Consider the following 15788-nt stretch of genomic DNA (forward strand, 5'->3'; position numbering starts at 1 on the left):
CTGCAAAGGAAACACCGCAGTTGTTCCAGTTTTTTTACTGGGTTATGCTTCCAGGGTTAAAGTTCACCTGCAAGCTAATTCATTTTTAGCATTCTTGTGTCCTTTCCCCTTTAACTGAATCAGCTTTTTCCCAAGATACAGAGCAGAAAATAATGTAAATTAAAGTGATAAATCATATGACAGTCTCTCTGCTATCATTTAGCGTATGTAGCGATTAGAGCTGAGGTTTCCGGCTACCTGAAGGCCTCGATGATGTATGAGGTGGGCGTCGCTCCGGAGTGAAGGTCAGGCTTCCAGGACAGAGACACGGTGGTGCGAGTGACATCAGTGACCTCGGGTTTGGAGGGAGCGCTGGGGATCAGGTTGGGGTCAGTGGGTCGACCAGGCTGAACTCCAATACCAAACTCTGAAACAGGAGGAAAAAAAAGATGGAAATTATAAAGAGAGCAGGAAAGTGTCTCTCTCTTACTGTCACATGGAGTTATTATAATGTCAGTCTCATATGAAGGAAGGAGACAAGCAATTACTGAGTCATTCATGTTTCATTTCTCTTCACTCTCTCGCCATCCACTCATCCTATAAAGTGTGTGTGTGTGTATGTGTGTGTGTATGTGTGTGTGTGTGTTCACAACCTTGAACTTCCAGGTAGGCCTTCCAGGATGCTTCTCCGCTGGGACTGGTTGCTACACATGTATACACACCCGTGTCTCCAAGCTACATCAAAAAAAAAAAAAAAAAAAAGAAAAATATTCATCTATACAGCTTTTTTCTGACTTTACAATGCAAGAGGCTCCATGTGCTGGTAAAATAGCAGAGAAGTCTATCTGAGTGACAGTAAAATGATCGGACCACCCTCGAGCTTGTTGAAAACAGTTCATACTTCAGACTGGAAATTCCTCAGGAGTGGAGGAAGAAAAAAAAAGACACTGGGCCTCATTTATCAATCTTTTAGTAAAGTGAAAATGTTCGCATAAGCCAAACCGAACTAACATTTTCTGCCAGGATTTACAAAACTTTCAGAAAAACAGATTTACTTCGAACTCGCGTGTGTACGTTGATCACCGTAAAATGCAAACCGTGTTCCTGACACAGTTCATTTGCATATAGTGACGCCCACAAAACTCCATAAAAGGTCATGTGCACAGACAGCTGGGAGCATGAAATGAACAATCAGGGGAAAGGATGAAAGACAGAAGTAGACGTTATTTTGACTCACTTCTATGTCAGTAAAATATTTAATAATACACGAGCACTAAATCTTCCATTAGGCATTTGTTTACAGCACACACACCCACCCACACACACACACACACACACACACGCACACACACACACCAAGAAATGGAGGCAGAAGACAGGATTTTCAGTTCTCGGTAATTGGGACGTTGTTCATGTTCCTTTTAAATGTGATGGCAGTTACACAGAGAAAGAGGGAGAGAGCAGACATGGTTATAAAAATGAGGAAAAAAAGAAAAAAGGGAAGAAAGGACCTCTCCTTCCTACTTCCAGTTCCATTTTATTTTATATGTATTAATTAAAGGCATGAAGAATTTGAACAGGCTTAAAGTCTCAGTGAGCACAGACATAATCCTGTTCCTGTTTATCATCAGATTCTCGCCATTCAAACTTTTCCAAAACTTTTTTTTTTCACTAGTAAGAATTCCTGCAATCTTGTGTATAGTCTTTCTCAGGATTTCACTGTGTTTCACTTTCCTGCTAAATTTTTCTCATTTAGGTAACAGTGAGAAATATCTGTAAAATATTTCACAGAAACGAAATGCAATCGATTTGAAGATTCTGAGTAAATATCACACTCTCCCTCTCCGTCTCTCTGTGTCTGTCTCTCTCTCCATCTTTCTGTCTCTCTCTATTTCTGTCTCTCTTTTTGTCTCTCTTTAGCTTTCTGTCTCTGTCTCACTCGCTCTATCTGTCTGTCTTTCTGTCTCCCTCTCTCTTCTATCTCTGGCTCTCTTTATGTCTGTCTTTCTCCCTCGCTTTAGCTCTGTCTCTCTCTCTCTCCCTCTCTCTTTCTATCTCTCTGTCTTTGTATCTCTCTCTCTCTCTCTCTTTCTCTCTATCATGCCATCTCACTCTTGTCTCGAGTGAGCTGTGCATATTAATTAAAAGCATGTTCTGACAAGCTGTAGTAAAAATGACCTTTGACCTCGGCGCAGTGGAAATGCAGACACCCGTCGTTGGTGACCCTCCTCACAGCACCAATCAGCCACAAAATGATGAGCCTTACATACTTCTTAACAAATAAATGACTAAAGAAAGACCAAATCAATGTTTTGCAACTCAGTGAGTCTCTGGATTTGAACCCGGTGTAGAGAACCTGTGTTCTGAGTTACAGACGCACACAGACCTGAGAACATACAGGAGGTTTGTTTAATATCGCACAGGAATAAATTCCGTCACACGTGATTACTGTGGATGCACTCGTGTCTCGTCGTGTACTGCTCAGTGATGTTCTCGGGGTCGTACCTTGGCGTAGCGGATCTGCAGAGCGCCCGAGTCCAGCAGCTTGAACCGGGAGTCATGAGTGGACACCAGAACCCCGTCTTTCTTCCACAGGATGGTGGGTGGAGGCGTTCCCGTCGCCTTGCATCCCAGAACCACCGTACCGTCGAGCGGCACCGTGTGATTGGTGGGCCCCTGACGGATCACAGGCGGAGGCCGGTCTGAGATGACTGGATCAGAGAGAGAGAGAGAGAGAGAGAGAGAGAGAGAGAGAATCAACACATTTATGAGCTTGGAATTGAAGGTAAACGGAGAGAGAGAGTGTGAAAGAACGAGCGAACGAGCGATAGAAGCTAATTTTTTCAACTGGAAGCAATTATCTCCTCACTCAGCAGCAGCAGCCAAGCGACGGCGAATGAACGAAAGGCGATTAATTCCAAGCGCCGAGCTCTTTGTAGAGTATAAACAACGCGGTGGAGAACGTTCTCTCACGTACACGCACAGACAAGTGCACGCTCCAACACGTGCGCTAACACATGCGCTCAGTTTAAAACAGGAGATTAAAGCGTGAGCTTAAACACCAACTGCTGAGATATCAATCCATTTAATTAAGGCTATTAAATCAACCCTTATCCGCTGTATAAACATGAAGGAACATAAATTAGCATGTTTGTTTTGGTATTGCTAGCCGTATTAGTGGTTATGTCTCTGAGCTTACTGCAGGGTAAACCAAAAACGTGTAAACATCCAGAAAGATTTTTTAATTACTGAAAGAGCAATAAATAGCGAAATTACGCAGACACTGTAATTATAATTAGTGCCTTCCATGAGAAGAAAGGTTTTTATGGCTGCCTGGCTCAGGAAAAGTTTTCTTTTTCAGACTAAATGAATGACAGAATTGTTGTTGCAAAGCTGCTCAGGTCATCCATACACTAGGTGGCGATCTTGGCCTAAGCGGTATAAGCGAAAAGCTAGCCACGTTTTTAAAAATTAAGATATGCAAAAAAGCAAGCTTTACTATCATTGGGCGAAATGTTTACGTTTACGTATCAGTCGTATCCAGTCGCAGGCGCCCCCTTGTGGTGTGAAAAGAATAGAAACTGCCATTTTAATGCAAGTAAATTAGGTAGCTAACGTAGTGAACGTCAAAAGATCATAAAGAAGTGGTGGGTAGGTGAGATATCAAGTCGAAATAGTCGAAATAATGCACTTAATTTTTTATTTTTTTTTTCGCAACTTGTTCAAAGTTTCCATAAAAATATCGTGGGCGGGTACAAACTGAGGAAAACAGAGGGCGGGATTGGTTGAATACACTCACTGAGAAGGCATATTAACATTATGATGTCATATTAACTAGTTTTGAGGGATAGAAATGGAAATAAGTGAACAGAGACAGCACGCTTCTCTGCATTTATGCATACACTTAATACAGTGTCGATGTAGTTTTTTACATTTTTCCTATATTTTCTTCCACTTTGCTCATTTGTGGCAACATCGGGATGTGTGTGTGTGTGCGCACACGTGTGTGTTTCTTACTATCGGTGACCTCCAGCAGAGCTTTAGTAATCACACTTCCTGCGATGTTGAGCGCCTGGCAGCTGTAGTAGCCGCCGTCTCCGCGCTCCACTCCTGTGATGGTCAGATCACCGGTCTGAGAGACGGAGAACCGGCTGGAGGACTGAGGAGGCTGAGAGGAGAACAGCAGGTTCTGCAGCGGAGAACGAGATTGAGGAGAGAACTGTAACAGAGTTTTACTAAAAAAAAAAAAAAAAAAAAACACAGGACACTGACTCCTGAACTGAAGCTGCTCAGTTTGGAAAACGGTCTCCGACAGTCTTAGAGCAGGTGTGTGTGTGTGTGTGTGTGTGCTGTGATCGCTCTGTCTGGCTGCCTGAAGCAGAGTGTGTGTGTGTGTGTGTGTGTGTGTGGTTCTCCCTGAACTGGAGGTGTGTTTAATAAGCACAGCTGGAGCTGTAACAGTGCCGAGTTCATAAATCCGTCTCACAGCGGGGGGGAGGGGGCCGTGCTACGAACTTATTACCAAACTGCGATAAATCATCGGGAAATAAAGATGTTTGGAAGAAAAGCAGATCTGTCTCAGTATTAGCTGGCGACCACGGCTTATTAATAATGCAAAAAAAAAAAAAGATGGGATATTTTGGCAAGCATAATTAGGAACTGTGAATGTAAATACAAAACCACGCAAGAAAAAATAAATCCCGATCAGCATCTTCTTACTACAAGAAAAAAAACTTCTCTTTATTATGAGAAAATATAGCGTTATTACAACGTAAAATGTCTTGCAGTTTTGAGAAAGCATCTCATTATTACGTATAAATACATTTCTTACCCATGTGATGACAGACTGTCATATGTGGAATCTGCCCTTTCAGTCTGACAGTTACTCTCGAAAACTACGTTATTTACATATGAAAGTGTGCTACTGCCAAGCAAGAAAAAAAAATCCACGAAAAAATCTTGAAATAACGAGATGCTTTGTAACAACAGTGAGATTCCTTTTCTAGGAATTATGAGATGTTTTTCTCACAATAACAAAATGTTTTTCTCATACCAACGAGATGCTTTTCTCATAATAATGCAGCGTCTTCTAATAACAATACGTTTTTCTAATAATAACGAGATGCTTTTCTTGTAACAAGATGCTCTCTTCTCAAGAACGAGACACTTTCGAATAACTACAATAAATATTTAACATAATAATGAGACAGTTTTTAATAACAAGATGTTTTTCACGTAATAACAAGATACTTTTCATGTAATACCAAGACATATTCTAATAACAAGATACTTTTATCATAGTAACAAGATGCTTACAAAAATGAAATGCTCTTCTAAAAGTGAGATACTTTTCTCCTAATAACGATGTTTTTCTTGTACAAACAAGATGCTTATCTAAAAAAATCTTTTCTTATAACAATGCTTTTCTCATAATAAAGAGATGTTTTCTAATAACAATGAGACACTTTTCCTGTAATAATGAGATCGCTTAGCTCCACCCCTTTTCCTTTAAAGGTAACCGACAAGCTATAAGGTGTGGTCAGTTACAGGAACGGGAAGACTGGTCAGTGTTGTCTAACAGTTGTCTAACAGTTGTCTAACAGTTACAAACAGCTCCTTTAATTTGTAGTGGATCTGATGGGATTTCTCTCTCACCTGACTCCCCTCTCTCTGCCAGAAGATGGCCGGCTGTGGGCTTCCTGTTGCCTCACACTGAAAAGTCACGGTGCGTCCCAACCCGACCACCTGGTTCCTCGGCCGCACCGCAAACACCGGAGGCACTGAAGTGTGTGAGAGAGAGCATGTGTTAATCACTGATACAGGAAGTGTGACAACACACCATTAAGGGCTTCACAACATGACTAGAGTGATGATAAAACACTTCAGGTTGTGCTGTTATAGGAAAACAATCAACAATAAAGCCGAGTTAATGTTACCACTGTGAAGTTGATTATTTTCCTTCAAAAGCACGTCCTGAAGTGTTTTATTCCTCTTATACCTCAGCAATTTGCCCATGATTACAATCTTTATTAATGAAATGCTTATTAATTGCTATTATTCATTAACTGTGTAGTAATTTGTAGCTGCACTACTGTCAGAGCTGCTGCTAAAGAAAATGAATCAACACCTTCTGACCAATCAAATTCATGAATCCAACAGAGCTGTGGTACACTCTGCATAATTTACGCAAAGTGTTATTAATCGTTCTCAGATTAAAACACAGCTATTAAATCACCATAAAGTATCTGATGTAGCTAGCTAGCTAGCATGTGACTCGCTTTTGCTAGCACAGTTAGCAATAATGAGCGTGCTTGTTAACCAACAACGGCTGATTTTATAAATTTTGAGTCACTTTTTTAAAATAGTTCACCTGTTTATATTTTGCTAAAATTGTACATGACAAAGCTGGTCAAACATTCGTAGTGAAATAGTTTCTATTTTTGTGTGTAGCTGTGCTTAGCACTGCCGTTGCTATGGTTACCATACCATATTATAGGCTGAATGATTAGCTGTCTGGAAACACCTTTACACTGTAACACACACTTTACATGCTCTGGGTTTTCGGCTTTTCGCTGTAGAGGCTGATTAAAGAGAACTCAGACTACCGGGTTGTGGTGGGGGTGTAAAACAAATGTAAATGAAATGAAAGCTGCCGTGACACTCCCAGTTGCTTCATTTGCATAGGCAAGGGCACAGAGCGATAACATTTTCATTGGAACAGGGGATAAATTTGGTCCATCTGTCCCGATGTGACGGCGGCAGGTGGGCGTGAGACGCAGACTTTTCATGCATCTTAATGACAAACTCCATCTCAGTGCTCACTGAGTGCTTTCTATCCACGACGTCGATAAGCATTCACGAGCCGTTCTGCTTTTTTTTCCCCCGATGCTAATAAAATAAAAAGTGACAGCAGCTACATCCCCCACCTCAAATATCGACCACAAGGGCTTTCTCTTTACAGCCAAAAGCCACAACTGAACCCTGAAGCAATCTCAGGCCTGTCAGTCCCCATACTCCAGAGCTCTGAAGGACCAAAGACGAGAATTTACAAAGACGTGGAGCTTCTGTGCAAAAAAAACCAGGCAATTTTCTTTGACAACATTACCTTGAACACTTGGAACTAGCGTTCTTTTTTTTGTTGTTGTTTTTTTTTTACCCAAGCGTGTGGGTGCTGTCACTGTTGCCGAAGACAACCGAGACAAGCGTGTTGATTGGTGGGAGGATGGAAGGTGGATGGATGGTGCTTCTGACAACTTCCTGTTGCTGTCAGGGCAGTGATATAGGGTGACGGATGATGGCATTGCGACTTACCAGACATAACTGAAAGAGGAAAAAAGACAGGAAAGCAAAAAAAAGAAAAGAAAAACAGAACACACATGTGATAGATGAGTAAATAAATCGTAATTGTCATGAGGCAAAATGAAATGATTTCATTAAACAATAAAATGATGCATACAGGCAACAACAACCATGTACAAACACACAAGACATACACAATATATACAGTACACAATAATTAAGGAATAAAACGCTTGGGGCCGTGCTGTTAAAGATAAATAATCAACGACATGGTGGTGTGATGAAGTGGATCCTGAAGTTGATGATTTTCCTATAACAGCACGTGTTTTATTCCTCTTATACCACAGCGATTTGGATTTATTTAAATTAATTAAACAATGATATATCATGCTTTTTATCTGTTTGTAGTTACGTTATTTACATTACTTACTATAAGCAAAAATAAAGCAAAAAAACGCAGCTTGTCATGTTACAGAGAAAGCAGAAAGCATAAACTCCTCCATCCTGAAGATGTCGGAAAACTTAAATTTGCAGCTTTACCTCTGACTGTTATAAAGCGCTGACACTGGAGACTCCTTCCGTGAATGTTAAATAAATAAACGTCTCTTTACAGAAAGCTTCACCATATCAGTGATGATATCTTTTCATTGTTAAATAACACATTTTTAAAATCTGTTTAGAAAATGAATCAACACCTTCTGACCAATCAGATATGAGAATTCAACATCGCTGTGGTATAACAACATATGCGTCTTGTTTTCTTTTCACGCCTTGTACACCATAATGAAAACGAATACATCTGGAGTTTATCCAACATTCAGTGATGTAGTGATTTATATCGTGCAAAACAAGCTCAAAAGCCACTTAATCATTTTCTAATCTCTTATCTAATCTCCTAGCGTTCTCACACTGGATTTCTCAGCATTGTCCATTTGTAAGGAGAGCTACACTTGATAAATCTGTGACTGGAGACGTGAAGAGCAGAGCAGCCTCGTGCAAATCAGCGCCATTCTCCGGTGCTTTTTCGGCGAGGCCTCTCCAAACGTTCCCCTCTCCCCTTCCTGTACAAGCCCCATTAACACGGCCACTCACGGGACTCGAGCTTTCCGCAAATACATCAGCTCTAATGACTAAATTACCAGAAGAGGAAGGCCTCGTTTGTAACCCTGCATTATCTCTTCACGGCTAATTTTTTATTCCGAGCCGTTCATCCACGTGTGTAACTTTATATTCCGTTCCAAACAAAAGCATATCTGCTATATCCAGCTGAGCAGTTCTCTCCCGACCCAAAAATAATCCCCGACACGCATCGTTTCTTGAACAGAATCTCCGCCTCAGGCGTATTTAGCAAATGAGGTATCAGAGTTGACGTCTTTCGAAGTTCTAAGTTCATACCCATCGTTTCAGACACGTAAAACAATAATCCCCTGATTGTGGCGTGTAGGAAAGCCTCGTAACCAGAGCTGGAGAGGAAAAGAGAAATTGCTTGAGGGCGTAAAAGCACAATGCTGTCGTTGTTCCACGAGGTCTCGGCTGATGTGAGTGTGAAATACTCACACTTCACTGAGCTGAATGTTTACTGTGGAGCATGAGAGCAATAGTGATGATTTACACGTTGATCCTGATGTAATAAAATCTGTTTTCGCAGATATAAAACCATCAGGAGAAGTTTTTTGTGTCAAGAGTAGTTCTTCAAGGCATCTCTATATTATATCATGTAGCCAGTGCATAAGTATGAGGCTTTTTATTCTTACGTTAAGTTCTAACGCTAGCACTGAGACACAAATTATTTTTCATTGTCGTTTATTAGTCACACAAGATAATTCCTCTCGCTCTTCTATTTCTCTGTTTCTCAACTTCTGTTCCCAGGCTGATGGCAGCAGAAATTTAGCAGGAGTGAACCCCTCAGGGCTTTAGTGCTCTTAGCTGAACCTCCCGATGGACGCTTACACTCCACTTCCTGTTCCAAGCGGAGCATGCACACTGAGCTTATCCTATTATCTATTCCTCAGAGGAGCCGGAGCAGAGCTAAAACCAATGCCATGAAGTCATGTGGGAGAAACAAGACTCACAAAACATCTTATTGTTTATCTTCATTAGAGATTAGGACTCTACAGTAACGACACACTCCAAACCTCTCTCAATAATGAGATTATCCGTTCATAAGCCAGCAGCCAACTCCAGAATTATTGGCACCCTTTAGGAGGATGAGATAAGACCCAATAGGCATGACTGAATATTATTTTTAAGAAGGGTGCCAATAATTATGGCCCATACTGTATTTACTTAGTGCAGTCATTTAAAATTAAAATGAAATATTAAAGATGGCAGACTTCTCACCGTGGACGGTGAGGGTGGCTGTGGCTTCTGTCTTCCCCATCATGTTCTCAGCCAGGCAGGTATAGGAGCCGGCGTCGGCCGAGCTCAACCTCTTCAGCTTCAGAGTGTGGTCATCACGGATCTCGAACCTGAAACACACACACACACACACCAACATTCTCAATGAAATACCATCAAACTCCTTAACTCACTGCCAAACACCAAAAAAAAACACCACTTTTCATCAAACATACAGAATCAGCAATCACATTTTCAACAAAACAACAATAAACACCTTAAAACCCAAACACTAACACACTTAATTCTCAACACTAACATTCTCAATGAAACACTAACACCTTAAAAACCAAACACTAACTTCTCAATGAAACACTAACACCTTAAAACCCAAACACTAACATTCTCATTGAAACACTAACACCTTAAAACCCAACACTAATATTCTCAATGAAACACTAACACCTTAAAACCCAACACTAATATTCTCAATGAAACACTAACACCTTAAAACCAAACACTAACTTCTCAATGAAACACTAACACCTTAAAACCAAACACTAACTTCTCAATGAAACACTAAGACCTTAAAACCAAACACTAACTTCTCAATGAAACACTAACACCTTAAAACCCAAACACTAACATTCTCAATGAAACACTAACACCTTAAAACCCAAACACTAACATTCTCAATAAAACACTAACAAACACCTTAAAACCCAAACACTAACATTCTCAATGAAACACTAACACCTTAAAACCCAAACACTAACATTCTCAATGATACAGTAACACCTTAAAACCCAACACTAACATTCTCAATGAAACACTAACACCTTAAAACCCAACACTAACATTCTCAATAAAACACTAACAAACACCTTAAAACCCAAACACTAACATTCTCAATGAAACACTAACACCTTAAAACCCAAACACTAACATTCTCAATGAAACACTAACAAACACCTTAAAACCCAAACACTAACATTCTCAATGAAACACTTAACACCTTAAAACCCAAACACTAACATTCTCAATGAAACACTAACACCTTAAAACCCAACACTAACATTCTCAGTGAAACACTAACACCTTAAAACCCAACACTAACATTCTCAATGAAACACTAACACCTTAAAACCAAACACTAACATTCTCAATGATACAGTAACACCTTAAAACCCAACACCAACATTCTCAATGAAACACTAACACCTTAAAACCCAACACTAACATTCTCAATGAAACACTAACACCTTAAAACCCAACACTAACATTCTCAATGATACAGTAACACCTTAAAACCCAACACTAACATTCTCAATGAAACACTAACACCTTAAAACCCACACTAACATTCTCAATGATACAGTAACACCTTAAAACCCACACTAACATTCTCAATGAAACACTAACAAACACCTTAAAACCCAACACTAACATTCTCAATGAAACACTAACACCTTAAAACCCAAACACTAACATTCTCAATGAAACACTAACAAACACCTTAAAACCCAACACTAACATTCTCAATGAAACACTAACACCTTAAAACCCAAACACTAACATTCTCAATGAAACACTAACAAACACCTTAATACCCAAACACTAACATTCTCAATGAAACACTAACACCTTAAAACCCAACACTAACATTCTCAATGAAACACTAACACCTTAAAACCCAAACACTAACATTCTCAATGAAACACTAACACCTTAAAAACCAACACTAACATTCTCAATGATACAGTAACAAACACCTTAAAACCCAACACTAACATTCTCAATGAAACACTAACACCTTAAAACCCAACACTAACATTCTCAATGAAACACTAACACCTTAAAACCCAAACACTAACATTCTCAATGAAACACTAACACCTTAAAACCCAACACTAACATTCTCAATGAAACACTAACACCTTAAAACCCAAACACTAACATTCTCAATAAAACACTAACAAACACCTTAAAACCCAAACACTAACATTCTCAATGAAACACTAACAAACACCAAGCACTCTTGATCCAACACCAATATTCTCAATAAATCACCAACAGTTAAGTCTGGTAACTTCTTAATCATCAATAACCAAAAAAAAATAAATAAAAAAATTCTGTAAAACTTCAGCAATGAAGTGAATTAGAAAATGTGAAAGGACGAGACGAATTGATGGTGCATAGATAGATATGATATACTAAACATTAGCCATGTTGATGATGACCAGGTAGGTAGCTAGTTAACCCTAGTTACTAGTGTTAGCTAGTAATAGCTAGTATTAGCTAGTTACTAATACTAGTAACCTAGTATTTAATTAATAAAAATTAAGTAAATAAATAAATAAGTAACATATGTATATATTTGGCGATGTGGTGCTCCAATGCCTCCATTAGACAGAGCATAACAACTACTACTCAGTAATAATTTAAAAAATACCCAAGTAAAGTAGTAAACACACACACACACACACAATCATACCTTCCCTTGGGTAGTTCTCCGTCCTCTTTCCTCCAGCGGACGGTGGGGATGGGGTCTCCCTGCGCCTCACACCTGAACTCCACACTCTGCTCCACCAGAACCGACTGACTGCTCGGCCTGCGCAGGAAACTGGGTCTCTCTGTGTCCACACACACACACACACACACACACACACACACACACACACACACACATACACACACGCACATCTGAATGAGACCTGCATGAACAATTTTCTTCTTCTTCTACATTTACTGCAGTGCTCTCAATTTAGACTCCTCTCTCGCTCAATTTACAGCGTGAGAACCAACTCGACTGCTTTTAAAGAAAACCTTCATAACCTCTAGAACAGCCACTTTCCATGACACAGAGTACAAATATTCAGCGCTGTGCAAAGCAAAACTGCTGAGCTCTGGATTCTGATTGGTCAGAAGGTGTTGATTAATTTTCTATAAGCTCTCACAGCATTAAAGCTAATTCGCAAGTTTATATATTAACGTACTCGTTCTAATACGTTATATACGTCGTTTCTATAGTAACAGCTGATTCGTGGGGACTTGTATAAATGGATAAAAAAAAGTATAACCACTGATACGGTGAAGTTTTTCTGTAAGGAGATGTTTATGCAACATTTATTAACATTAAAGGAGTCACCAGTGTCAGAGATAAAGCTGTAACTTTAAGTTTTCCTTTAAGTTTATCTTCAGGAGTTTACGCTTTGCAGTAGTCCACTCATAAAAGAGAGGCTGGTGAAGGAACGACTGTTTATAGTTGTTATAACGTAAGTGAGAACAGGAACTAACTTGTTTCATAGATGTTCCACACCATTAAAAATTGACTACAAATATAAAAAGTATGACGTTTAATAAATTTTAAAAAATCATTTTCGATGACGAGCATCAGCATGCTGTCTGCGTCTTTAAGAGATCTGGAGATATCCTTCATTGATCATCAGGACAAGCACAAACTCGCAACATCTGGACTATTTCATACACTCCCCTGCAGATAGATCCATTCTGTAGTGTGTGTGTGTGTGTGTGTGTGTGTGTGTGTGTGGGAGACTGTGCTCCTCAGCATGTTTTAAACACTGATTAAAGCAGAGTTCAGCGAGATCTCACACTGTCTGTCTTGTTGCTAAAATCAGCTCAAAGTTTTGCAGCATGACTCTTTTAATTTAAATCTTCCAGAACAGCAGGAGTGCAGAAGATCAGAGACGGAGAGAAACCTGCTGCTTTTACTTTCAAACAGCATGGACGTGAACTGTTTCTGAGCAGAAGAATAATACAGTATATAACACTTCTGAAATGTTTTAGCTGACATTTATTATTAAGCATTTCATCTCCATGACTCTTATCCAAACTACAATGTTAAAAGAAAAAAAAAAACCCATACCAAGCACGGTGAGCTCGGCGATCTCACTCTCCCGTTCCCCCATCATGTTTGTTCCCACACACACGTACTTCCCGGCGTCACTCTTCCTCGTGTTGGTGATCATCAGCTTCCCGCCTCGGATCTGCGCAGGAAATTAAGAAAGAGATTTCTTTAATTCTTCAAGATATATGAAATCAAATCACACCTTTTGTTGTGTCTGTGTATGTGATATGATCCGTTACTTCATACTAAAGTGCTGCTGAATTCTGGATTGTTGAGTAATTTTCTGGAACAGCGGTTCGGGTTTATATTAATGCGCACGCTTTAATACGTTACCGTTTTTCTAGCTACAGCTCATTCACAGGGTTGTGTACAGCGGACGCTCCACTAATAACAAAGAGATTAAAAATGTGTGTAATCATTGATACGGTGAAGTTTCCTGGATGGGGATGTTTATTTAACATTTAGGGAAGGAGTCTCCAGTGTCAGCGCTTTGCAGCAGTCAGATGGGAAAGCTGTAACGTTTCAGGACAGAGGATTTTACGCTTTGTGGTTTCTCAGTAACTCGACAAGCTGCTTCTTATTACCTTTAAGAACAGGAACTAACACGTTTTATGTTTTACAGATGTCCCATAACACTAAATGTAACTATAAATGGATAACAAGTACGCTGTGTTATTCTTTAATGGAGTAAAAAAGCTGTAACTGTTGGAGAATTGCTGTAGTGTAAGGTGTAATTCAGGATGTGGTGTTGTAGGAAAATAAGAAACTTCCAGGTATTAACAGTAACTCAGCTTCATCACGCCACCTTGTTCTTGATTATTTTCCTATAACAGCATGACACAGAGTGTTTTATTTCTCATGTGTGTGTGATCTGTGTGTATGGGTGAGCTTATATATTCCCAAGGATCTGATTACAGGTCAAGGAGCACTTCTTTGTTCTGAAGCACTCATGAGGGCACTGCATTACCTGAATGAAACGCATACACACACACACACACACACACGCACACACACACCCCTTGAAAGTGATCTGAGTATTAGCGGGACCACACGGTGAGACTCAGTGAGGGTGGGAGCAGTGTGTGACGGTGTGTGAGACGGCCCTCCTACCCGCCTGCACTTCAGCAGGTCAGCATGTGTGTTTGCTCCGTGCCTCACCGTGTCACGTCTCTTTGAGTCTGAAACTCTCACGTCGTCAGCACTGACAACCGACTAGGCTCGGGCCAGGAAATAAAAATATCATCCAGACAACCAGAAACAGTGACCTAAAAAATGGTAAATTGTCACAATTTAATGCATGTTGATGTTCTGAAAGCTGTGTGTTGTGCCTGATGTAGTTATAATCTTATTAAACCTGACATTCAGCCTAATATCAGGCAACAACTGGCACTTTTTCAGGAATAAAAACACTTGAGGAGTTAGTGGTGTTACTGTCACCACCCAGACGCTGATTATTTTCCCATAATACAATGTCATAGTGTTTTATTCCTGTTATATAAAACCTTTATCTTAGGTTCTGACTCCATTTAAAGCCAAGTCACTTCACTTCACAACACCGAAAGCTTCACCTTCAGCCTCATTTACATTACAGTCTGATTTGAATTTCTGAGATTTGTATGTAGAGCTGTGATTTTTTTTTAAAACCCCTAATTTCAAATGACACATTTTTTAAAGGTGAATCGTAGCGAGTTCAAAACAAAGCAAAGGCACTGGCAAACATGTCAGCTTTTAAGCTCCTATAAGTTAACACTGTGGGCTTACTTATTATTATTTTATATAAATAACATTATTCACAACATTTAATTCAATATATTATTATTGTATATTATTTAAAATCTTTTCAGTCATCCATTTTGGATTTCTTGTAATACTAAGTATTCAAGGCAAGTATTCACACTTGATACGTGTTTCTTTTAAAATGATCCATGAACGCACTATGAAAGCATGAGGCGAAATCGAAATGTTAAAATGGACGAGCCGACTGAGCTGTGCTTGGACAGGATGGGACGGGACGGGACACTTCTCAAGCAGAAGCCATCTTGAGCCCTGCGTTCTCTATTTAATATTAATGTTGAAAAATAAAAGCTGTTAAATAAAAGATGGGAGTGAAGCGGGATGAAGCAGGAGGAAGCAGGAGGAAGTGGGGGGAGTTTATTTAAGGCACCCTGTCGTGCTGGAGGGGGTTTTGAAGTGTCATTATGTTACTGTTTGTTTGAGTGGATTAAATGGCACAAGGCTAACAAAGCGGAGAGATTGGAGAGAGAGAGAGAGAGAGAGAGACCGACAGCTGGAAAATACACAAATT

At 39.8% G+C, this 15788-nt stretch overlaps 1 protein-coding gene across 7 annotated transcripts in view; it reads right to left on the reverse strand.

Annotated features, from left to right (window-relative positions):
- Nucleotides 1–15788, reverse strand: part of robo1 (roundabout, axon guidance receptor, homolog 1 (Drosophila)) — a 291196-nt gene that overhangs the window by 51101 nt on the left and 224307 nt on the right. For all 7 annotated transcript variants that reach the window (XM_053239792.1, XM_053239793.1, XM_053239791.1 and 4 more), the window contains 8 exons: nt 13502–13622; nt 12110–12248; nt 9619–9746; nt 5635–5759; nt 3997–4168; nt 2485–2690; nt 633–714; nt 238–406 (listed from right to left, as the gene is read on the reverse strand). In XM_053239792.1, the coding sequence (XP_053095767.1) occupies nt 238–406; nt 633–714; nt 2485–2690; nt 3997–4168; nt 5635–5759; nt 9619–9746; nt 12110–12248; nt 13502–13622 (1142 nt within the window). The remainder of the gene's footprint in view (nt 1–237; nt 407–632; nt 715–2484; nt 2691–3996; nt 4169–5634; nt 5760–9618; nt 9747–12109; nt 12249–13501; nt 13623–15788) is intronic.

The sequence above is a fragment of the Pangasianodon hypophthalmus genome, chromosome 14, assembly GCF_027358585.1.
Source record: "Pangasianodon hypophthalmus isolate fPanHyp1 chromosome 14, fPanHyp1.pri, whole genome shotgun sequence".
Classification (NCBI taxonomy): domain Eukaryota; kingdom Metazoa; phylum Chordata; class Actinopteri; order Siluriformes; family Pangasiidae; genus Pangasianodon; species Pangasianodon hypophthalmus.